Source organism: Monodelphis domestica, chromosome 5 (genome assembly GCF_027887165.1).
Source record: "Monodelphis domestica isolate mMonDom1 chromosome 5, mMonDom1.pri, whole genome shotgun sequence".
Taxonomy (NCBI): Eukaryota; Metazoa; Chordata; class Mammalia; order Didelphimorphia; family Didelphidae; genus Monodelphis; species Monodelphis domestica.
This window is the reverse complement of record NC_077231.1, coordinates 212,169,819-212,194,678: the sequence shown is the minus strand read 5'-3', so window position 1 is coordinate 212,194,678 and position 24,860 is coordinate 212,169,819. Positions and strand designations below refer to the sequence as shown.

Here is a 24,860-nt window from a genome sequence, read left to right as displayed (position 1 = left end):
TCAAAATTTCCCTTTAAGTTAATTGATCTTATTTGATTAATTTTTTTTCATGTGTAAAAACCTCACTCCATCTATATTTGGAATCCAGTTTTTGGAGTGCCAAAGCTGAAGAAGCTGACTGGTATTGATTTGTTGGCCAGTTAGCATGTATTGCTTAATAATTGATATGCTATCATAATACAAATCTAATCACCTGCCAACACTGGGATGGGGAAGTGAAGGGAGGGAGGTAAGTTCTATCATATAGCTTATAAAAACTTGTGTGGAAATTTGTTGTTATGTGTAATTGGTAAATATACATATATTTAAAAAATTAATTGATGTGCCATAAAGTTCCAATTTTTGTTTCCTTTGTTATTTCATCTGTCACCCACAACATCAAGATCATCTTCTCCACTGGGCTCTTGGTCCCATCCCTTCCTCTCTCCTACTGGATTTTGTCTGGATCATTCTCTCTCATCTTCAATCTTCTCTTATCCCATGACCTTTTCCAGATGTCTACAATCTTACTTAGGCCTCCTCAGTCATTAAAAACAAAACAAAAAAACAAAATCCTTCACTTGATCCTGTCATAACTTGATACCAACCCACAGCAGGGATTCGTGGGACCACCCTTTTGGCCATCTGGTAAAACCTTTGAGTTCAAATCTGGCCTCAGACATTTACTAGCTGTTTGACCTTAGGCAGATTCCATAACCACTATTTCTCTCAGTTTTCTCATCTGTAAAATGAGGATAATAATAGCACTTATCTCCAGGGATTGTTATGAGGACGAAATGAGATATTTGTAAAAAGCATTTAGCACAGTACTTACCACATAGTGGGTGCTATATAAATGCTAGTTATTATAACTACTTAAGGATTGTCTCAGAATAATTTTTTTTTAATTCAAAATAAAAGAAAATGCTGAATTTCAACTAGATACTAGATGTTAGATACTAGAAAACAAATCTGTATTTTTCCCCCATCCAATTTTATGGACCCTTTGAAATCTATCCTCAGACTATTTGGGGTTCTGTGGAAATCAAGGTAAGAACTCCTGATCTGCACTGATTATTTTTCTTCATAATTTCTTATAACCTGACTGCTGATACCACCATTTGACTGAAGCTTCTTCTTCTAAGATTACCAGTAGCCTTTGGCCTCTAAATCCAATGGTTTTTACTAGTCCTTATTCTCATTGGCTCCCCTGCAGCTTTTATACTGTTGACTATAACTTGAATTTCTTAACATTCACTTTTTCTCTCCCAGCTCCCTTCTTACCAGTCTCCTCCTTTGTTGTGGATACCCCCTACAGCCATGCTCTGGGTCATCTCATCTTCCCTTTCTACATTCTCACCCTTTATCTGACCAGTTTCATGAGTTCAGCTATCTCTAAGTAGTTGACTCCCAAACCTTTATAACAAAATCTCATTGCTCATTAGTGTCTGTTACCTCTTTCTGTCAGATTGTCCTGTTGGAATCTCAGGTTCAACATGGCCAAAATAGAATTCATATTTTCCCATAAACTCATGGTCACTTCAATTTTTCTTTTCTTTTTTCTTCTGTTAAGAGAACTAAAGTTTTGTCATCTGTCTTTTGCAATCTTTACATAATGTCAAATTGGCATTACTGGCTGCATAAAGAAGTTCATAATCTGAAGCCATCCCTAGATGTTATGAAAGAGTAGAGGACTTTAGTCCAGGGAACAAAGACTACTGTAATCTTCTGTGCTTATACTTCACAAAATTGTGGTGGCATAAAAAAATTACTTAGCCATTTGTATACACTTCAGTTTGGGATGGTGGTTGGTTCTTACAAAAATGGCTTCCCTTTAAGCCTCTTGCTCCTCATCACTGTAGATTTAGGAGTATATAGTGACAATGTGATTCATCATAAAGCATTAGTTGTCTTTACCGGAAGCAGAGAAATTTACTGTACAGAAAAAGTAGGACTTAGAATTCTACCATTACATCAATTCTAAAAAATACATATCTGGAAATGACAGACTGGCATCTCAAAAATATGGTCAAATGAAAATCTCTTTGATTTTGTTGGCTACAAAGAGAAAGCAAGACATTTTTCTGAAGAATTGATTGCTTCATTGAAGCAAAGGGTAGGGGAATGATACAACAGGTGAAGACTTGATTAGGGAAGATTAGGGAATATTCACAAACCTATTAATTTCAGAGGACCAAGAACTGGAACTTAGAAGTTATCTAGTGCAACCCTTTCATTTTTTAGGTGAGAAAATTGTAGTCCCTGAAAGGTTAAATGGGTTGCTCAGCATATCATATTTAATATCTATTAAGCCAGAATGCAAATCCTAGTATTTTTTAATCCAAATACCATTTAATCCAAATACCAAACTCCAGATACCAAATACCATACAAAGAAATATAGCTATTCTATCTCAGAAATGATCTATTCAGTGACTAATTTTTACTTCATAATACTGAAAAATGAAGTATGTTTCCTACATTTTGAGAGATGGTAGGCTTTGGGTGCAGAATGGGCTATATATTGCCAAAGTCAATGCATTAATTTGGTTTTACTTAATTTTACTTCTTTGTCACAAGACAGAACCCGTGTGTGTGTGTGTGTGTGTGTGTGTGTGTGTGTGTGTGTGTGTGTGAAGGGTCATTAGGAAATAACAATAATGTGAAAAAAGCTTCAGTAAGTTATTTTTTGTTTAAATGTTTTGTTTAAAGAGAAACTTTAATGTTTCTTTTGGATAAAGTGAAAAATGTCCCATTCTTCTCTCCACAATTTCTACTACCCATGCTATCCTCTATTCACCCTTTCTCTTCCCTATTCTATCTACAATTTAGCTAGTTTATAAATTTTGCTTTCAAATTACATTTTTTTTAAAACAGTGATCTGTGAAGACCTAGATTTTCCTTTGTATTCAGAGGGATTGACATTCCCCATTCTAATAATACCTTCTGAGGAAGGGGAGATTAAGAGAAAGGAGAAACTGTCCTCTCTCAATTAGGCCCAAAGTCCCAAATAAAAGAAAAGTTGACATTGTGGGGAAATTATAACTCTTTTCCCCTCTCAATGAGACTGGCATCTATAACTGAATGGGACTACTCTATCATATCTCTCTCCCCTAGACATTTCCTTTTCTAGGTCTGTGATAATGTGAAAAGAATTCTTTACTCTATTGTCTATCTTGAGTTAACACTAATTTAAGTACCCCACTAGATTGTGAAGACAGGATTAATTCTTCTTTGTCTACCTTTTAATTGAATCAACAGAAGCTTGAACTAGGTGGAGGAGCTGCAAACTACTTAATGAATTCACGCCCTCTGAAACTCAATCAGCCAAGATGAGTATTCACCTCTCCAGAAGGTGAATTTTAGAAAATTCACACTCTTAGATGAGAACTTAGCCTTCACAAGGAGAGAACTTAAGCTTCAGAAGGTGAGAAGTAGATCCCACAGACACTTCGCCCCTGGGCAGTGTTAGACAATTTGGAAATTATGATTGGGCCCTGTGAAGAGGGGAAGGGACAAGGAGCCACCATAAAAGCCACAAAATCCTTTGCCTTGAGCCATATTGTCTTTGAGAAGATAATCTGAAGAGAGTGTCTCCTGAAGATAGTCTTTGAGGGAGTTTTGCTCAGCTTCAACTTGAACTCTGACTCCTGGACTACTTTGTTGGTGAGTGAAAGGCTGACTTTTTTCCTAGTTTCCTAAGAGACTAGCTTCCAACTTGGAGGAGACCACACGGTTACTCATTACCATCCTTCCTGGTTGAGAGCTAATTAAGCTGTGCCTGGAATAAGCAGACCTGGAGCAAAACATTTAGGTTGATAGGATAGTTAACTTCTCTATCCCCCTCACATTTCTCTTCTTTATTGTTTCCTCTCTATTTATAAATACTTGTAAATAAATTTCTGACTCGAGAGAGAATAAATTTTGGCAACCACATAATTTTATAAAATTATTGTCCAACCATTAATTTTCACCTTTACAAAAGCCCAAATCATGATCTAGATTTCTTGTAATGGTTTAGCATGGCACCTTACACAGATTAAGTTTTCAATAACATATATTGTTAATAGTAACTATTTCCAAAATTTTCTCAGCCCTACCTTATGCTATTACTATAAAAGGAAGACAGACAGAATAAATTCTCACTTTGCCACAGTAGAAAATATCTTCTCGTTTCACTTTTTTTTCAGCGATTTTCTCTTGGATTGCTCTTCCCACTTCATGTTCATTATGGTAAATGTAGGCTCCATCAAAATGGCGGTACCCAACATCAATGGCAGTCTTCACAGACTGAAAGCATAAATCTTTAAAGCGCTAGAATAACAGGAGAAAAATATGTGAACTAGACTTGACTCTGGTTTGGTTATTCCTATAAACATTTCTTTCTTTATATCAACTAAAATTGCAAATTGGTCATTTCATTTCCTCCTTGTTCTTTTCTGCCAATTTGTGTCCATTATTGTCTTCAAAAGCTGGTCCAAGCTACCTCATTTAGGAGGTCCTTTTTGAACTTGATCACTACCAGAGAAGGCGATAGACTCCTCATATGGCCAAGAAGATGTTTGGGGATCCCAGAAAAACAGAGGCATGGAAGCATATAATCAATCAACTTCATAGTTGGTTCAAGTGGGGTCATGCCCACCAATAAACTACATGAATGGTGCCAAAGAATCCCCTGACTAGCTGTATGACTATAGGATAAACCTTGAAACGCTCCACATGTTAGTTTCCTCCTCTGTATGACAGGGATAATAATATCTATCATGTCTTAAAGAAGTTGAGTATCTGAAGAAATATCATCTTAAGTGATTTATAAACTTTTAAAAGTTATAAGAACATAGATTAGTATACCTGTCAGATTTGTGGAAAAGGAAAGAATTTAAAACCAAGCAAGAGATAAAGAATATTGCAAAATGTAAAATGAATGACTTGAATTATATAAAATCAAAAAGGTTTTGTACAAACAAAACCAATGCAACCAAACTTAGAAGGAAAGCAAGAAACTGGGAGAACATTTTTACAAAAAACCTCTCTGTCAAAGGCTTAATTTTCCAAATATATGTCCATATATTTTACAAAATATCAATTTTACAAAAAATCAAGCCATCCCCCAATTGAAAAATGGTCAAGGAACATGAATAGGCAGTTTGGACATTATGAAATAAAAACTAGCAATAAGCACATCAAAAAGGGTTCTAAATTCTTCCTGATTAGAAAAATGCAAATTAAAATAACTCTGAGGTACCACCTCACACTTAGAAGATTGGCAAAGAAAAGTATAACTGTAGTAGGGGATATGTCAAAATCGGGCCACTAATGCATTGCTGATGGAGTTGTGAATTGGTTCAACTATTATGGAGGGAAATTTTGGAACTATGCGCAAAGGGCTTTAAATTACTACCTGCCCTTTGACCCAGCCATACCACTACTGGGTTTGTACCTCAAAGATATAAGAAGGAAAAAGACTTGTACAAAAATATGTATAGCTGTGCTCTTTATGGTGGCAAAAAAATTGGAAAACAAGGGGGTGTCCATCAATTGGGGAATGGCTGAATAAACTGTGGTACATGTTTATGATAGAATATTATTGTGCTGAAAGGTATAATGAAATGGAGGAATTCCATGTAAACTGGAATGACCTTCAGGAACTGATGCAGCGGGAAAGGAGCAGAACTAGGAAAACATTATACACAGAGACTGATACACTGTGGTACAATCAAATGTAATGGATTTTTCTACTAGCAACAATACTATGACCCAGGACAATCCAGAGGAACTTGTGAGAAAGAACACTATCCACATCCAGAGAAAGATCTGTGGGAACAGAAATGCATTAGAAAAATATATACTCGATCACATAGTGTGATGGGGATGTGATTAGGGTTTTGATGTTAAAGGATCACTCTACTGCAAATATGAATAATATAGAAATATGTTTTGAATAATGATACATGTATAACCCAGTGGAACTGCTTGCTGGTTTTGGGAGGGGGGAGGAAGGAGGGGAGAGGGATTATGAATCATATAACCATGGAAAAATATTCTAAATAAAAATTTTAAAAATTTAAAAAAGGAAAAAAGTTATATGAAGGCAAAATATTTGAATAATTATTCAAATTAACATTAATTGATAATGTATAATAAAAATAGTCTCAAAATGCTAATCTTAAAACAGGAGACTGATTCATTGTCATGACAGAAGTGGCCAACTCAGAGCTACAACTACTAGTAATGAGGAGTTATTCAGTACCAAAGACCTTATCATTTCATTTCCTGGACTCCTGGGAATGATTATTATAGAAAAGGGAGGTTTTTACTTGATATTTACATTATAAGATTTACATTCAGGAAAGATGGTACTATCTTCTCAATTATTTTCTCATTCCCTTGATCTGGTTTTCCTCAGCATGCTTTAATATGAAGGACTCTGACAGTATAGAAGAGATAATCCAGAAACAAGCAAGGGGGGAAAAAGTTCTAAGGAGATGGAAAGAAATTAAAAACAGTGTCAGGAAGCTGGGAAATGGGAAAATGGATTATAGTGAAAGCAAAAAAAAAAGAGAGAAGAGAAGAAAAAGGTAAACTACTGGAGGTAAACAACATTGAAAGTTGATTCTGAGTCTTATTTGACCTCTGATATTTACATTTTCCTTGGTTTATGTTGCAAACTACACTCTAGAGTTTTCCAAACGCTCTACCAAAGGTAAGACACATAACTCTTGAGAAGGAAGTATGAAGCAAGAGGCAAAGTCATTGGCTTATTTCAACTATAATTCTCATGCAAATATGACCATCCTTTTCAACATAACAAAGCTTAAAACAAAGTCAACAAAAATGAGAACACCAAGTTGAATTCATTCCATCAATATATCTGACAGTGATTATTTAATAGAGTATGAGCATAAAGGTCAGATTTGAGGCAATACTTCAAAATTAGCAATTGTGCAATTTGCTAGTTAAAGTTTAACAAAGGCTCATGCCCCAAATAAGTTGGGTTATATGCTGCTTTCTGCATTTGAATTTTAATTGGTTAAAAAAAAGTAAAATAATCTTTTTTGTGAAAAAAAAAAGTAAAATAATCTTTGTGTAGAATTTGAAAGCATAAAATTCATTATAATTTAAAATTTTTTTCATTTCAGTAAATATAAAGCAAGAGGCTGATTTATAAAATTGCTGCATTAAAAATTTGAAAAATAAGGATTATAGATAATTGTTTAAAATATTCAATAATTACATTTAAATTGTCTAAATTTGTTGTCCCTGAGGTTTTAAAAAGTGAAACATGTTCCTCGTGATTATAATGAATAAAATTCTCTAGAGGCTATACATGTTAAATCTTAAAATATTTATTAATTGAACACTTAAGATTTCTAATTGGCCAGTAGTTTCCCTCCACAGTTTAAACAGATGCCAAAAGAACAAAGGAAGCTGGGCCAGGGAGAGAGGCATATTTGCAAGCAGATAGGCAATTAGTCTGGGCAAGAAAGAGCAAGAAATCAGATGAGAGAAGCAAAAAAAGAGAGCAACTTCCTCTGGTGTACTTCTTATATATCCCTTGTGACATCCTTATCCAGTCCTTCCTGGAAAATAGTCACTGAGAAGGTGGGCTCAGAGACCTCAACCCCCTCCATCAATACTACTTCATCAGAGTGAGAGGCAGATCTCAAGAGAAAGCCAAAACACCCTTTCCTCCTCGGCTTGTGACAACAGATTTTAAGATGTTTAGTGACTTGCTGGGGGCCATCAGTCCACGATGCCTTGACAGAGTCATGCGTGGTAGCTGGGGAGACCACAGAGTGGTCCTTGGAGAGATGTGACTGCCCACTCTATCCCCCTTGCATGACCTCTTTCATCAATGCCCCTTACCTATGAATTGACATGATTATTATTCCCCCTAGTCTCAAAAGAAATAATGTAAGAGCAAAACACATGTACCCTAATTCCCCAAAACATCACCAAAAGATCAGACCCTCAAACCCAATCCCAAAAGACTATCATGGGTTAACTTTTACTTAGGTACATAATTCCCAGAAAAACTGCAGTTAGAGGCCAAGCCCAAAACTTTCTCATGAAGCCAGCACATAAATCAATTATAGAGGCTCGTACAATATGTACAAGTACAGTACAAGTACACTAAGCTTCAATATACCTCAATGACTCAATTACACAAATCAGTAACTCAAACTCCCTAGTCAGCCACCTGTGATGAAATCACAGCATGGAGGCTGAGCTATCTTGATTGGGGGATAAATGAAAACTCACCCACTTACCTATATCTAGGTGGTTCTAAAATATGTTTCCTATCCTATCCAGTCAATCACCAGGAAACCAGGGCCTACTCAGCATCAGCATCTTGTCACATGGCTTGCCATAGTATCTGTTACCTCCTCACTGCCCCCACCTTTTTTTGGAACATAATCAAATCAATATTACTAGAAATGGTAATGATATGGGGGTACAGGTTTCCTCCTAGATATCCTAAAGTCCGGAAGTGTTCTGGGTCAAAGAGGACATAGGAAATTCCTTTCTGCTACCTGACATGAATATCCCCCTTTGGATTTTCCCCTAGATCTTCAATTAACATAGCCAGGCACCTCCTAGTTCCACTCTGATAAGCATTGGGTGGTACCTAATCTAATCATTTCTTGAATTCCATAGATTATCCCTTTTACCCCCAACCTAAAGAATTATCTCATTCATGATTCACTCTACCCCCCCCCCTTTCTTATCCTGTAACACCTGTTGTCATAGGGGTATAAAATCCCCAGACTCCATCTCCTAAGGGAGGCAGTGTTCCACCTGCCCAGTCTCCCAGCCATTCAACATGGCTTCCACATTAATAAATTTCTCCTTTTATTTTTAAGCTAATTTTGGAGTCTTGCATTCTTGCAAAGGGCAACCTGACCCAGACCTAGGGTTTATCTCAAAGTTCTCCCACAACAATAAGATAATCAATTCTCCTATAACTCTATTCATAATCTCTGTGATACTCTCAAGATCAAAAATTCCTTTCCTGGCCACTTACCCCATGTGTACTATCTCATCTTATTTCAATGTAATCCCCTTGAGGTTGACAATGGTCTCATTTCTGTATTTGTATCCACAGCCCCTAGTATAATATAGTGTCAGTCATATAATAGGCAACTAAATACTATTTTTTTATTCACTTGATAATAGATATCAGATTCATTCTCTTTTCTCCACTTAACAAACACCACCCTAGTTCAGGTCCTCATCATCTCTTCCTTGGACCATAGTTACAGCATCCAGTATCTCTAACATCCTCCATACATCTGTCAAATAGAAATTCCCAAAGCCCAGATCCAACTGTCACTGCCGAGATTAGGAAGTATCAGTGGCTTTCTGTTGCCTATAGGATAAAATATAAACCACTTTCTATGGCACTGAAAACTCTTCACAATCTGATTCTTATCTATCTTCTCAGATTGATTACACATTCCCTTTTATACACAATGGGTCAAAAAAACCTTGAATTATCTGCTCTTGACTATATATGAAATTCCATCTCCTTTCTTTGCAACAGGATGTTCTGTATATGTGGAATTTATTTGAAACAACAAATCTCTATTGCATACAATTTATTTTTTCCTTTTATGTATAAAAAAATCAACATGTAACTTTCAAAAATCTCTAGCTAGTCTATCTATTTCTTTCTGGATTTCCTCATATTTTCCTCTGTGGATTTAAAAATGCTTCCATGACTTTGTTGTCTTGTCTCCTCACTTCCTTCTTTCCCTTCCCACAAATATGCATGCAAAATCAAACAAAATAAATTCTTATATTGGTGAAATTTGAAAATGTATGTTTCATTCTGTACCTCAAGAAGCATGTTAAGTATATAGTATGCTTTTGCATTGAAAGCCAGAGGGATTGAGATTCCTTTGGAATCTTGTTTGGTTGGTGGATTCATTCATGATAGTTCCTAAGAGCTCCAGAGTTATTTTTCTTTACCTAACCTCTCATTACTATTAGGCTTCTTTCCTTGGGGGGAATATTTATTAAGACAAATAAACAAGCAGAATTTGTTCATGATAATTATGTTTTGGGGAATGTAGTAATGAAAAGATCTCAGGACTGCACTAACAAAAGTCAATCTCTCCTGTGTCACTCCCAGAACTGCCTCATGCCCTTGTGTCAGGAACAAAGGGATCCCAGGAGAAGTAAGGATAGGGTCAACTGCAGGTTCTTGTGAGAAATAAGATTAATTCCCCCATCAAATGTATTCTTTAGAAGAATAAATGACACAATCAGCTGGAAGTAAGGAAGAGGCTGGATAAGGACCTCTTGTTCCTCAGGCTTTTCTTTCTGTGTCTCTGCTAAATGACCTTGATAACAATAGTCACATATCTCTTCACTTCTGTATTTTATATTCATCAATTGTGATCTTAAAGAAGGGGACTGAAGATGTAGGTTGCTATAGTTGGTTACTATTATCACACTATAGCAGAAGAGTAATGGCCATCTCTCTCATCTCATCTGTCCATTAGAGCTCTCCAAAAATTGAGCCAACACTGGGCAAAACTGCAGCCACAAAGACCTGAATGGCATTATTGGTGTCATCATCATCATCATCATCATCATCTTCTTCTTCTTCTTCTTCTTCTTCTTCTTCTTCTTCTTCTTCTTCTTCTTCTTCTTCTTCTTCTTCTTCTTCTTCTTCTTCTTCTTCTTCTTCTTCTTTCTTCTTTCTTCTTTCTTCTTCTTCCTCCCTTTTTAAATTCTTCTCCTCCTCCTCTTCTCTATTTTTCAACTCCTAGGCTACCTTCCTCTTCCCCAACTTTCTCCTGTCCTACTTTCTGAGGGTTGATCTAATAGTTTCCTCTCTTACTAATTTGGGGAAAACTATAATTCCCAGCATTTTTTTAACTGGTCAATGAATGCGCTGCCAAAAATGGATATAATCACAATGTTATTACTGTATACATTATTCTTTGGGTTCTGTTCACTTCAATCTACATCAATCTAAACAGGTATTCGCAGGATTTTTCTGAAACTCTCATTTTGGTCAGTTATTATGAAGCATTTTCATATACCACAACCTTTTCAGTCATCCCCCAAATTATGTGCAACTCATTAATTTCCAGTTCTTTGCAATAATTTGCTATATAGACATTCTTATTCACATGGGCCCCTCCTCTTTTTTATCTTCTTGGAGTATAGATCTGGTGGTAGAATCACTGAGTCAAAGTATGAAAAATTTAGTTAGTCTGGGGGCATAGCTTCAAATTGACTTCTGGTTAGACTACTTCACAGCTTTACCAGTGCTCAGCAATCAACTTTAAGACTGAATGAAGAGAAATTACCCAATAGCTTTTGACCCAGGAATCCTTAGAAAATCTATTGGTGAAAAGAGGAAGTAAATAGTGATTTCCCATGAGCCATAAGTAAAACATTAAGTGAGGAGTTCCAAGTAGGAGGAAGAAAGGAAAATGGCAAATAGAAGCAGGGTGGAACTAGAAAGAAAAATGGCTTTTAGAAGAAACAAAAAAAAAAAAGACATGGATTTGGAAGGGTTGAATTTGAAATACTATATATTTGCCTAGCTTAAATATTTAGAATGAAGAAATCTCTTAGGATTGTTTAAAAGTATTGACTTGCCATGTCCCTTATCTTCATTTGCCTGTACCCTTTATTCCCATTACTCATCCCTCTCCACCTTTTAGCTGCATGGTGTCTTTCTGTTTTCTAATTTTCCTTTACCTCTGTTATTAATATAGGACCAAAACTGAACCATTAGATTTGGTGCCTGGATGACTCACCATTAGAGACTACTCTGGTGCCTCATTGTGGCATGTCTGTAACCTTGAAATTTTGAAGGCAAATTCCAGTGGAAAATGACTTCTGATTTGCTCTAACAAAGATGGTCTATACTAGCTGAGTCTGGGCATTAAGAAGCATATGCAAGTATTTATTAAGGAGTTCACATTCTCAAAGAGGAAAACATGATAGCTTTAGATACAGAAGGGACAGAGAACAGATGGAAATAAGATTTTAAGTGCCTCACCCCCATGCTGTGGATTGGGCTAAGCACTTTATAAATATCTCGTTTGATATTCACAACAGTTTTATGAAGTAGGTGATATATTCCCATTTTTTTTTTTATAGCTCAGGAAACTAAGGCAAAGTTAAGTGACTTGTTCAGAGTTCCAGAGCTAGTAAGTGACTCCTAAGGTTAGATTTGAACTAGAATCTCCTTGACTGCAAACTTGGTTCACTACCCCTTCTGCCACCCAGCTGCCTATGAAAAAAATAAAGTTTACCTAAATGTAAAATATATGTAGATGAATTTTTGGGATATAGTTAACTCTTGGAGACACCCTGCCAAAGTGTGGGAAAATTGTAATCTGTTGGAACAGAGAAGACCTGTATTGATTAATAATGAATTTTCTGAAGATTTGACATTTTAAGTCTATCATACATGCTAAGTATATTACATAGTACATGGTACATCTGGTACATAGTATATAATTCCCAAGTATTTATTAACTTACTGAAATGGGTTTCATGTACCAGCTCCTCAAAGCATTTGTACTTAGAAATTTAAAAAACCTTCAAATTCTGAAATGAAAACATTCATAGGTCATCTAAGTATCAAATTAGGAAGGACCTTGGAGATCATTTAACCTTTCCCCTTGTTTGGATGAAGCAAAAACTAAGCCATGGTTCAGAGAGGTTGATACATGCATAAGTTCACATGGAAGGACCAGCTATTCTGCTGTTCTCTTTTAGGATAGTTCCTCTGCCTGGCCTCCGGAAAGACTCACTCCATTTCAACAATGCTTAACTCATTGCAACCCCCCAAAGCAGTTTCTAACCATCCACAGATGTATGGGGAGAAGTTTTTGACAGCAAGGAACCCTGAAATAGTACTATTAAGGCTGTTTCCTCAATTAAATGTGTTTGAACTTGGCTACTCTCAGCAAGGCAATGATCTGAGATCATCCTGAAAGACTTAATGATGGGGAATGCTATCCACCTCCAGAGAAAGAACTGTTGGATCACCTTTCACATCAGTGTATCTGGTTTTATTTTGGGATTGTGGTTATATATGAGTGTGCTCTTACAACAATGATCAATATGGAAGTGTGTTTTGCATGGCAATAAAAAACCCAAGAAATTCATTTGAATTCTTATGATAATTAAGAAAGTCTTTGGGCAAATAATTGGCTCAGTGGACAGAGCCAGGCCTGCAGACAGGAGGTTCTGGGTTAAAATCTGACCTTAGATACTTCCTAGCTTTATGACTGGGCAAGTCATTTAACCCTGATTTCCTGAGCCTTACCACTCTTCTAACCAGTACTTAGTATTGATTCCTAGACAGAGGGTAGGGTTTTTGTTGTTGTTGTTGTTGTTTTTATGTCTTTGGGCTGTCTTTGGCTTCTACCTCAGGCTTCCCAGGGCTGCTCTGGTAAGAGAGAGAGAGTTGGGGGCTTCCTGGATTGTGATTTCTAAGGGTCTGTTCCTAGGAGCTGTTAAGGACAGAGGAATTTATAGCCTGTCAGTGCCTCCCTCCAAGATGGGAGATGGAGATACTGCAGCACACGTCTACTTGTTGGGACTGATATTCTTCCCTTTTCTACTTTCCAATCTTCCCAACATGAGCAAGTCTGGGGCTCTTTCTCCCAGTCTAAATTCTGTCTCCAAACTTGCAGATGTTTCCAATTTTAAGGTGGTCTGTATGATTTGATGTTATTTAAAAAGGGGGGGGGTGCAGAAACCTTGTTTTCTCACATCCTAGAATGTAGCATTCTCTTCCAATTTTATTTCTACCTTTTTAAACATTTCTAAAAGCCAAGGGGAATTAGAATACATTTTCTTCATCAATGTATAGGAAAGTTCTAGAATCTTTTAAGTGCCCTACTCTCTAGTTAGAATGACTTCTTTTAAGTTAGAGCCACAAATTTTTTTTTTGTCTACTCTTTACACAAATATTAGGATTTTAGTTCAGTGAAGGGCATTCAATTTCATATAGGTTCTACTCTTTCACATGCAAATAGCAACTACTTAGTACTAGAGAAGGCTTAGAGTTATCTGAATCTGGTACAGGTTAAATGATTTGTTTACAATAAAGGGTTGTTCAGACCTGCAAACTAGACTCACATTTTAGGTAATATAAAAGAACTAGGTTTTTAAAGTATGTCAAAGATCATCTAGTCCACCCACTTATTTTATTGATGAGCAAAAGAAAACACTGCACTTTGCCCGAGGTCACATAGGTACTAAGCCTGAAAGGAATTCTTTGCCTCTGGAGTGTGGAAAGGAAAACTGAAGCAAGTTTTGGACTTTCTGCCACTCAGGTGGAACAAATAGCAGTTGGAATGTTAGAGAGAAGATATTGACAAGAATGATAGTTGGTGGGGGGAGGGGAGCTTGGTGAGTGACAGTTGATCTTTTGAGGGACTCTCTTTCCTGGCCCTCAGACTGGAAGGAGCCTCTCTACCTGTCTCGAGATAGAAGTTCTTCTATTCCTGATTTTCCCAATTGTGTGCTCTACCTAGATTCCTGTTATCATGTAATCGAACAAAAGGATAGAAGGGGAGTGGTTTGAACTGTAAGGCCAATCTTTAGGGGCATCAGCCCAAAGAGACAGGCCCAAGCAGTGCTAAAAGTCAGAACCTTTTCTTCCTCTTGCTGTCTACTACTAAGACTTTGAATTTAAGAAAACTAGCAAAGATTAGCATAAACAGGAGTAAAATAAACCCTTCACCAGCCTGTGAGACCTGGCTTCAGCTCTAAAGCTGAGAAAGACTCAGACCCAATCTAGGGAAATCCCTCTTCCATGATACCTCTCCAATCCAAACTTGTTATTAAAATTCATCTTTATTTAAATAACTGCAGTCAGATAAGAAGACTGTCATTTCAGGGCAACATAAAGGAAGCTGAACCTCAGGACAGCCATTCAACCATAAACGGTCCTTAACGGATCCCTGCTGGGTGACCTTGGTCTGAGGGGAGACTTGTCTTTCAGGGGGATCCATGCTTACCTACTCTGGGTATCTTCCATATCAATCAATAGAGAAGACACCCCTCAGGCTATCATAGGTGGCCCATTTATGGGAACCCCATTTTTCAAAGATAGCCTCTCTGCAGGGGATATCTCCTTTTACTTCACCAGCAGTCATATTCTCTCTGTCGTTTTAACTTCCCCATTCCCTGTTACAAAACCTTCCTTACCCTCTGTACTTCTTCAATCACCCTATAATCCCTTATAATTATTACAGGAGCCAGCATTCTTCCAATGTATGAGGCCCTCTTATTTCCAAGATTAGCTCTCTGTCCCCTACACCATGATGCCTCTATTGAAAATTTGTTGAAAAGACCTAGGTGCTTTTAGTAAATAGAGCTCTAAGCCTGGAGTCAAGAAGACTTGAATTCAAATCTAGCCTCAAACACTTGCTAGATGTGGGACCCTTGGCAAATCACTTAAATTCTGTTTGCCCGTTTCCTCACCTACAAACTAGAGATAATAACATCTCCTTCCCAAGATGGTTGTGAGGATCAAATAAGATAATATTTGTAAGGCACTCAGCACAGTGCTTGGCAATTTAGCAACAAATATTAGTTTTCTTTCTTCCTAAGTCTCAAAGAACTATATAATCACAGGCAAAGTTTAGGTATACCCTTTCCCATATATAAACATGCCTGTAATCAACTTTATGCACTAACATACACATAGAGAACCACAGTCACATTGGCACAGTCACCTAGATATTCTTGAATATAGCCACAAGTACATTCTTCTCCATATGTTCAGGCAGGACCTGAAAGTTTTCTTGAATCTATGGGAGGCTTCTATCGCCTAGGTGAGATTAATTCTCAATGCCCCAGGCATATTTCAAAGATTGTGTTATATAACAGTTGTCTGCCCTTGTCAGTAGAAGTTTTTTCCACTGAGATCACAAGTATGAACAACAATCCCCCAAAATGCTTATCTATATTAACAACAGTCAGTATTTCTGAATGTAACCCCACTGTCAAAGCCTTCTGGACATGGGATTTTTTTTTTCCTTTTTGATGGAGATCAATGTCTTGTGTGTGTAATTTGAATCTGTTACCCTAAATATGATCCCCAACAAAACTACGATTCCTAGCACCCTACTCTCTTTGGGTTGTTATGAGCTGATGTAGACAGGAGATAAATTCGGTAAAGTTCCATCTCTTGGCCTCTTTTTCCTTCCTGTGGCAGCTTTGGTGGAGTACGCTTTTTTGAGCAGGTAGAAAACTTAGTCATATGGTTCTATTTTGTCAGATAAGAAACTATTATATTTAAATATAATACCTGAAGTATTGGAATTAAATCCTACATGTGCGTGCATGAAGGGCAGGATAGAATTGGCAAAAAATGGGAGAGTCTGTCTATTCTGATTCCATTCTTTGTATTTTCTTCAAGTGTTCTTCAGTCTCTTAGGACTCTGCAGGTACTTTGAGAGTTTCTGGCTTCCATCTTTGAGAGAAAACAGATGATGCCAACTTCACTTCAGGTTGCTGACGGAAAAGATTCTGGGGAGAAGCTGACATGAAGGATCTAGTAGTCTCCATCCTGTTCTTCTCTCACTATGCTAAAGACTTTGGGGAACTTCTCTTTGATTGAGATCTAGAACTTTCTTTTATTTGAGCTGAGCTGTCTCACTTCCAATAGAAGAGCTCCTTCACTCTCTGTTGTCTGGTAAATATCTTCTTATGTTTACTTTCTCTGAATTACCTTTTGCTATCAAATTGGATAAATGCATTTCTTTGATATTTGTTTGATAATTAGAATGTGGGGTTCATTGTAGAACTGGTATTTGGTGGGAAAGGATTAAAGTTTGGGGCCCTGCTTCCCATCAATTAATGAGACAATGATCAGAGTTTAGATTGAACATGAAAACTTTATCTCCTAGATAAATAATATTTAAGAGAGCAGATAGATACAATTCTAGCCTCATACTCTGCTGTTAGAAGGATACGGTAGTCAAAACAACTGGTCCAACTTCCTGCTTCCCCTTGTCAATTTGGAATCTAGAAACCCCAAGTTTGTAGCAATGTGAGATCTGAACATCCCCAAATTTAGTCAGCTTGAAGGCTGGAGACTCCAAGTTTGTCCCTGTTCCTTTGAGAGTTTGCCAGAGGTAAGTTTCAGACTTAGCTATTTCAGATTGAATAATAGACAGTAAGATATTTAATGGCCCTAGTTAGGTAGAGCTAGCAGATCTAAATCAAATGCTAAATACCCTTTTAGTCTTAGGGGGACTTTCCTTTTAGTATCTATTTTAAGTAGTCCATTCCCTGACATCCTACCCTCAGGCTATAGTTCCTTTCCCAAGCCTGCCTCTCTTGATTCCCCAAAAGGTATATAAATTCCCCAAATTTCTTTGTTCCCTGGAGCTGTCATCTATTGTGGTGTCACTCCCAGGGATATGGTACCCAGAGTAGCCAGAGTCTTTGGCTTTGTGTGGTTATGAGTGCGTGACTCTATGTGGAGGCTTAAAGATTGTACCACATCCTTCTCTTGATTAAGGACTTGATTTTTTGATTATTTAATAGTTCTGTATTGTTGGGGGGTTTTCAAGTTAATACCCTCCTGGCAGGCATCAAAGCTTCATTTCAATAAGGATGGGTAAGAATAGGCTAGAGATGTCTATTCTGCCTCCTTTCAAAGCTACATATAACACTCTCGTGCTATATGTGGGGAACAGCTCTTGCCACATATATCAGCTTACGGCTTTCCAAGGGATTTGTATATGTTATTTCATTTGATCTTCTCAAGAATCATAATCATATGAATTATGATCACACTCACCGTGAACAGTCATATGTATACATGCATTCTCTAGCATTAAATTAATGAATGAATAAGCCTCTGTTGTGCTTATTAAGTGTAAACCATCATAGATAGAGGAAAACAGAGGTAATTTCTCCTCACAAAGAACTCGTTTTGAAATGAAATAGTCAATACATATGGAAGGTTTCAGCTGCATTAGATGTAAAGGTTCTTAGAGTATAACAGTAAAATTGATTGGCATGCATCTTTAATGTCATTTCCATGGATAAAATCATATCCATTCTCCTGTTGAGTCCCTTCATAGTGCCAAGGATATTGGTTGTGAGAACTTTCTTTTCAGGTTTTGTATAGCTGTGGCTGTTGAGGAGGAAAGGCTATCATAGACAAACCAATTGGCCCCATTTGTAGAAACAGTTGCTAGAATACATCTTTCCAGGACCTGTTTCACTGAATGATGACCACAACAGACTGGAGGGAAGCAGGACCAGTGATCTGGGAGGGAACAGGTAGTCCCTGACTTCTTTCAAATTCCAGCAAAAATTCTAACCTCTACAGGAAGTCTTTTCCAATCCCTATTAATTCTAATGCATTCTCTCTGTTGATTATAGCCTATTTATTCTATATATAGATCATTTGTACAAAGCTGTTATCATGTTATCTCTTCCATTAGATTGTGATTGCCTGGGTAGCTTATTGACTGACTGTTCTTCCCAAGACTTTTGGGCTTATGGTCCTAGGCTACCTTCATTAGGGGTCTGAGAAACAGAAGCTGAGATGTGGTAGTAATTTGACTTGGCTGACACATGCTTCTTTCTGCCTTGTAGTACCTTGGAGAGTCCTAAAGGTAGATGGTGCAGTGGATAAAGTGCCAGGCCTAGAATCAGGAAGATTCATCTTCCAAAGTACCAATCTAGCTGTAGACATTTAACATCTGTGTGATCTGGGCAAGTCATTTAACCCTGCTGGCCTCGGTTTCCTTATCCATAAAATGAGTTAGAGAGGAAAATGGTAAAACTCTCCAGTATCTTTGTCAATAAAACTTCAAATAGGGACACAAAGAATAGGATGCAACTGAAGAATGACACAAAATATGTAGTATCATTGATAAGCTAGACTGGCTTGGGTGTCCCTTAAGTGGCTAGGCTAGCAGAGAAGCAGTCACATACTGAGCCAGTTATATATGAGCTCTCTCCATCTCCATTCCTCCCTCTCTCTCTGTCTCTCTGTCTCTGTCTCTGTCTCTGTCTCTCTCTCTTCCCTTTCCCCCATATTCAGTTTCATATACTCTTCAGATTCATTCATTTCTAAAATTCAAACACTTAGAAACCAATAGTGACTTCCTATATATACCAAAATCACATTCCAGATTATTGAATAACAAATGAAAGAGGAATCCTATATAGATAATTAACCATATTTGAATTATTTACTCGTTTTAAGTTAAAAGATAATTCACATAAGACAACAATGACCTTGACTTGTGTTACTGGAGAAAGAATAGAATTTTGAATCAAAGGCACTAAATTCAAATACTATCCAAGTGTGGCTAGAAAGGCAATTAAGCTCTCCCTTAATTTCTTCACTTGTAAAAGGAAGGGGTTCAACTAGATATCTAAGTTTCCTTCCACTCTAAATCTATGACATATGGCTCACAAATCCAACAATATTTTTATACTGATATACTGCAGTGCTTTTCAAATGTTTTGACCTTGGGACTTCTTTATACTCTTAAAAATCATGTAAGATACCAAAGAGCTTTTGTTTATGTGTGTTATATCTATCAATATTAGCCATATTAGAAATTAAAATAATTGTAATTTAAAATTATTTAGTTATTAACTCATTTAAAATAATAAACAATTACATGTTAATATAAAACATTTTATAATTAAAATACCTATTTCTCAAAAACAAAAAATTAGAAAGATTAGCATTGTTTTATTATGTCATTATTATTATTATCTTTGCAAATCTCTTTAAGGTGTGACTTAATAGGAAACACTTGAATTCTTATACCAATTTTTGCATTTGATTTCTTGCAATATGTTATTTTGGTTGAAATATGTGAAGGAAATATGGCTTCATATAGATACATAGATATGTAATTGGAAAAGGAATAAATATCTTAATAGATAAATAATGTCATATTATTATTATTATGAAAGTAGTTTTGATCTCAAGGAATTCTTTGAAGAAGTCTTGGGGATCCACACACTTTGAGATCTAATGATGAGTAGTAGATAAACAAAAGAAGGTCAGTAGAAAGGTACAAGCATGTAAAAGAATACCTATGATACTCTTCCCAGTCCCCCAACCCCCTCCCCTGCAAACCCTTACCTTCTGTCTAGAGTATCAGTTCCAAGGCAGAAGAGTAGAAAGTGATGGGAAACTGGAATTAAGTGAATTATCCAGGATCACACAGTTAGGAAGTGTCAGAGGACAGAGTTGACTCTAGGTCCTCCCAACTCAAGGCTTAGAACTCTATCTATGGAGCACTTTGCTGCTCTGATATTTTTTAGATTAAATACTCAACCATTTTTTTTAAGTAACCACAAGGTAGAATAATGGTCCTTTGAAAGCAGGCAGAGGCAGAGCAAGATATGACTCCAATCTAGTTCCCTCAAAATAAAGTTTAAACAAATCTACCTCAAAACAAAGTTGCTATAATAAAGACAATGGAAGGGAAAAAAATCATCTTACTTTATTTGAAAAGGTGCCAAGTCCAATGATAGGAATGCTACTTCCATCATTCAGAGGGATTCGGTGATCACTGGCAGTCAGATTCATGGTGCAGAAGGTGAGAGCTAGGGTTTGATTTCCACGTTGTAGCCAAGAACTCTGTGCTTTATATAAAACTGTCACAGTAGGGCAGGGAAGAGGAGGGACAGCTGGAGTCAGGTGGAAAGTTAAATAATAATTTACAACCTTTTCTATGCCAGAGAAAAAGAAATTATAGTCCTTCACCTTTTCCTGCTAGTTTTTTACCATGGGACAAACTATAAAAAGCAAATAAAACATATTTTATCCTCAAAAATGATAGCTTCAATAGAAGGACCTCATGGTTAACTTGGATCAGCCACACTTACTCCCTTTTTCTCATTCCATAGGCTACAGAATCCCCCTTAGCTCCTAAAAGGACTTGGGGATAGAATGTGGTAGTCAGCAAAACATCACAGAATCCCAGAGTTAATAAAAAAGGGGAAAGGACCTACTTGTACAAAAATATGTATAGCAGCTTTTTTTGTAGTGACAAAGAATTCAGAATTGATGGGATGTCCCTCAATGGAGGAGTGGCTGAATAAATTGTAGTACATGTTGTTCTATTAAGAAATGGTAAACAAGATCATTTCAGGAAAAGCTGGAAAGATCTGTCGAAACCAATGCAGAGTGAAATAAGTAAACTTGGGAGGACATTGTACACAATGATAGCAATATTGGATAAAGTTTACCTGTGAACACCTGGCTATTCTCAGCAATGCAATTCTTGAAGAGAATCCTGAAAGACTTATGACAGGGAATGTTATTCACCACCAGAAAAGAAACTGTGAGAGTCATCTTTCATATCAGTGTACTTTTTGTTTTATTTTGGAGTTTTGGTTATGTATGGCTTTGCTCTTACAACAATATCCAATATGGAAGTGTGTTTTGCATGACAATAAAAAAAATTTTAATAGACCACAGAAAATGGTAAGAAATGATGCCTACAACTTACTGTATTTTTAATCAGTTTTAAAAATACTGAACTTAAGCATAAAAAAAAAAACATTTCCATATGCACAACAGAAGACAAAAAGAGAAAAAAAAAGAAGACAAAAAGAGGACTGTATATGGAAGTAAATTTCCATTTCAAGTCGATTGCTTAAAAAAATAAAGCAGTAAATATATAACAAACATTTATTAAGTAATTACCATGGGATGGTACTATCCAAAGCAGTGGGGACAAAAAGAAAAGCACAATACTTTCCCTGGCTTCGAGGATCACAAATTCCAATAGTTAATAAATATAGATAGTAAATATTTATTTAGCATCATTTTGTGCCAAGCACTGTGCTAAGCATGGGGATACAAACATGAAAAAAATAAAGAGAAATACTATCCCTAACCTTACAATCTAATGAAGAAAGACAATACCCAAAAAAGAGCTGAAAACAAGGGCAACGGTACTTAACATAGAGGAATAATGAAGAAATCAGTCGATAAAGTGCCAAATGAGATGTTTGAACTCCCTCTATAAAGAGGTTTAAAGTCTGTGGCTCTGTTCTCCAATTAAAGAGACAAAGGATTGGGAAGTGGAATTACTAATGAGGCTGACGAGATCTTATTTCTGAAGAGGACCTTGGAGCATGTGCAAACAATTACAATGTACAAATAATTATTTACATATTAATTATGCACAGTTTGAAAGGAAAATAATCTCTGAAGATAGAAACTAGTGTTTAAGGGTTAGGAGTAGAAGTGAGGTCTCCTATAGAAGATGGTATTTTAATGGAGTCTGGAGGGAAACCAGGGAAACCAGGAGATAAGGTAAGGAGGGAGAGCATTACAGGCATGTCGTAATAGACAATGGGGGATGTGAAATTGAGGGGGTCTTGGAAATTTCAAAATTTGCCCTCTTTTACCACTTATTAATATATATATATATGTATACATAAACCATGGATATCAATCATTTAAAATATAAGGCTTTATTGGGGAGAATGAGATGGGGTGAGGTTCATTGTCTCAGGTTGAAGACCCAAGACAAAAGCCCAATAAGCCACAGAAAAATACCTTAGTTATAGTAGAATCCCAACTTAATCAAGTCTTCCATCTGGGATTATGACATTTGACAATAGTTAGAGACCAAAGGAGTGTTGAATAGTTTTACAATTATTTTACAATGAACACATTCAAGCTTATTAATTATCTTCAAAAAATTGGAGAATAGCTTTACAATGGATACATCCAAACAAATCAATATTTTAAAGACATGATCAGGAAGTTGGAGACAGATACAAAGAGGAGAGTGGTTTGGGACTGGATTATCTAGGAGGGGCCAAGGAGAAGTTCATTCAATTCTTTGGGTTTGATCTCCTGTTAGAAGCTTCAATAATCCAAATACAAGGATATAATAGGAGAGTCCTCTTAAGACAAAATGGTACTCAAGACTGGTACTGAAAATTTAGTCACCAGTCCTTCAGGATCTAAGACCATCAGCCTGGGACTCCTGCCTTGGACAATGACTAGGCAGGCTCCCTAAAAGCTGCAAAGCTTTGGTAAGAATGGGATGGGGTGGGGATTGAACACCAACTTTTAGATATTAACAACTTTTAATAACTTGAGAATAACACTCATTTCTTACTCCATACAGCTGTGAATCTTAAAAATTCTCAGACCCTACTTCCGAACACTTGGTTAAAACCATTCCCCATTTTAAACAATGAAGGGACTTAGTCAGGAATGTGAGAACTCTACTTCACCCATACTTAAGCATACTTTAGGGGAAGATAAATTTGTAAACTCTTTACTGAACAATGAAAAAGTACTTAACTCATACTTATAGTGAGGCAAAAACCTTAAGCTAACTCTATTTTTAGGAAGGTGCTAAGTACCTATGAAGGTCAGGCAACTTGCAAACTTGCAAAAAGGTGTGAACTTACTCAGAAGTTTTAGTCTTCCCAGAAAAGTTTAGTCTACTCAGCTGTGAATTACTCAGAAGTTTTAGTCTACCCAGAGAAGTTGAGAACTAAAGAAGGTGTGAATTAAGAATGGTCAGTCCTTTGGAAAAATGTCTACTGTGATTGGTAGATGTGAGAACTTAGGGGAGGTGACATAGGAGAAAATTCTCTTTAAAAGGAGCTAAAAAGAGGTCTCTAAGGATTCAGCTTTCCAGAGCAGCCTTGAAGGGCTTGGTGGCTGAACTTAGTTCAGCTTGCCGAAGCTGAACTGGTGGGTCTCTCTGAAAACTAGAATCTTGCTTGGGACAAATCTTGTGGTGAGTGGATAAAAGACTGACTGATCTCTCTCTTTAGGCTGGCCTAGCCCCTTTATCATTATTTCCTATTACTCTCTCTTTCTCTCTCATTAATTCCTTACTTGTATTAATGAAAATAAAAACCCAGCTGACTTAGGTATATTTCATATTTGGGAATTTTTCCCTGGTGACCACTATATTTTTTATTTGAAACCATATTTCTGTGGTCACAATTTAAGCCAACCACTCTTTTAATTGTTACAGTTTATGGCTGACCACAAAATTGGTGGAAAAACCCTCAAAAATTTCTGTGTGATCTCTTTCCTTTCTCTCTTTATTACTTGCTCTGTCAGTCTTTTTAAATGTGCTAACTCGGCTTCAAAATACAGCAGCAAGAGTGGGTGAGTAAAAAAAAATTTTGATTTCTCCTTAAATTAAATAGAATACAGCTGTTTTAAATCTTAGCAACAGGGCCCTAAGGTCCTGGTTAGGACAGTTGTTTCTAAATCTCCTTTCCTTTAGGGAACAACTTCCTAAATTAGGATTAAGGGAAACCTGGGGAAAGTTTTGGCCTTGTCCTGCTCCCCACATGTTTACTTTAGAAATATGTGGTCACAGCCAGTTCACAACATACTTAACAACTGGCTATTCAGCTCCATGACCAACCTTGTAAAATTCACATTCATTGTCTCTCTGAAATTTCTCATACCATGGGGCTTATGGCAAAATATAATCGACACAGTACTCCCCCTCGGGATTTTTATTGTTATAGCTGTACTTTTGTATTTCCTTACAAAACCCACTTCTCAGTCAAACCAACTGAGTGTTCCTTCTACTACTCAACAAAATGCAGAACTAAATACTCGGCTTGAGCTTATAGAGGAAAGTCAGGGAGAGATCATAGCTTTTATGAGGAACATTAAAAGAGAGTTAAGAACATTATCAGAATCTCTGTCCCAACCTGCTCTGGACAATAACCCTCCTAGCCAACCCACTGCTCCCCCTGCCAACTCAGCCTTAGAACCCCCTGCTTCTAACCATCCCACCCCTCTGCCTCAGAAAACCCTACTCATGCTTCTAATCCCATACCCTCAACTCTAAGTTCACACCCCACCCATGCTTCCGACCCTACACAATCTACTCTAAG

At 36.9% G+C, this 24,860-nt stretch overlaps 1 protein-coding gene across 1 annotated transcript in view; it reads right to left on the bottom strand.

Annotated features, from left to right (window-relative positions):
* AKR1D1 (aldo-keto reductase family 1 member D1) overlaps positions 1 to 20,753 on the bottom strand; it is a 55,689-nt gene extending 34,936 nt beyond the window's left edge. The window contains exons 1-2 of the mRNA XM_007504388.3: positions 20,461 to 20,753; positions 4,125 to 4,292 (exon numbers count right to left, since the gene is read on the bottom strand). Coding sequence (XP_007504450.2) covers positions 4,125 to 4,292; positions 20,461 to 20,547 — 255 coding nt within the window. The 5' untranslated portion in view covers positions 20,548 to 20,753. The remainder of the gene's footprint in view (positions 1 to 4,124; positions 4,293 to 20,460) is intronic.
* Between the last annotated feature and the right edge of the window lie 4,107 nt (positions 20,754 to 24,860).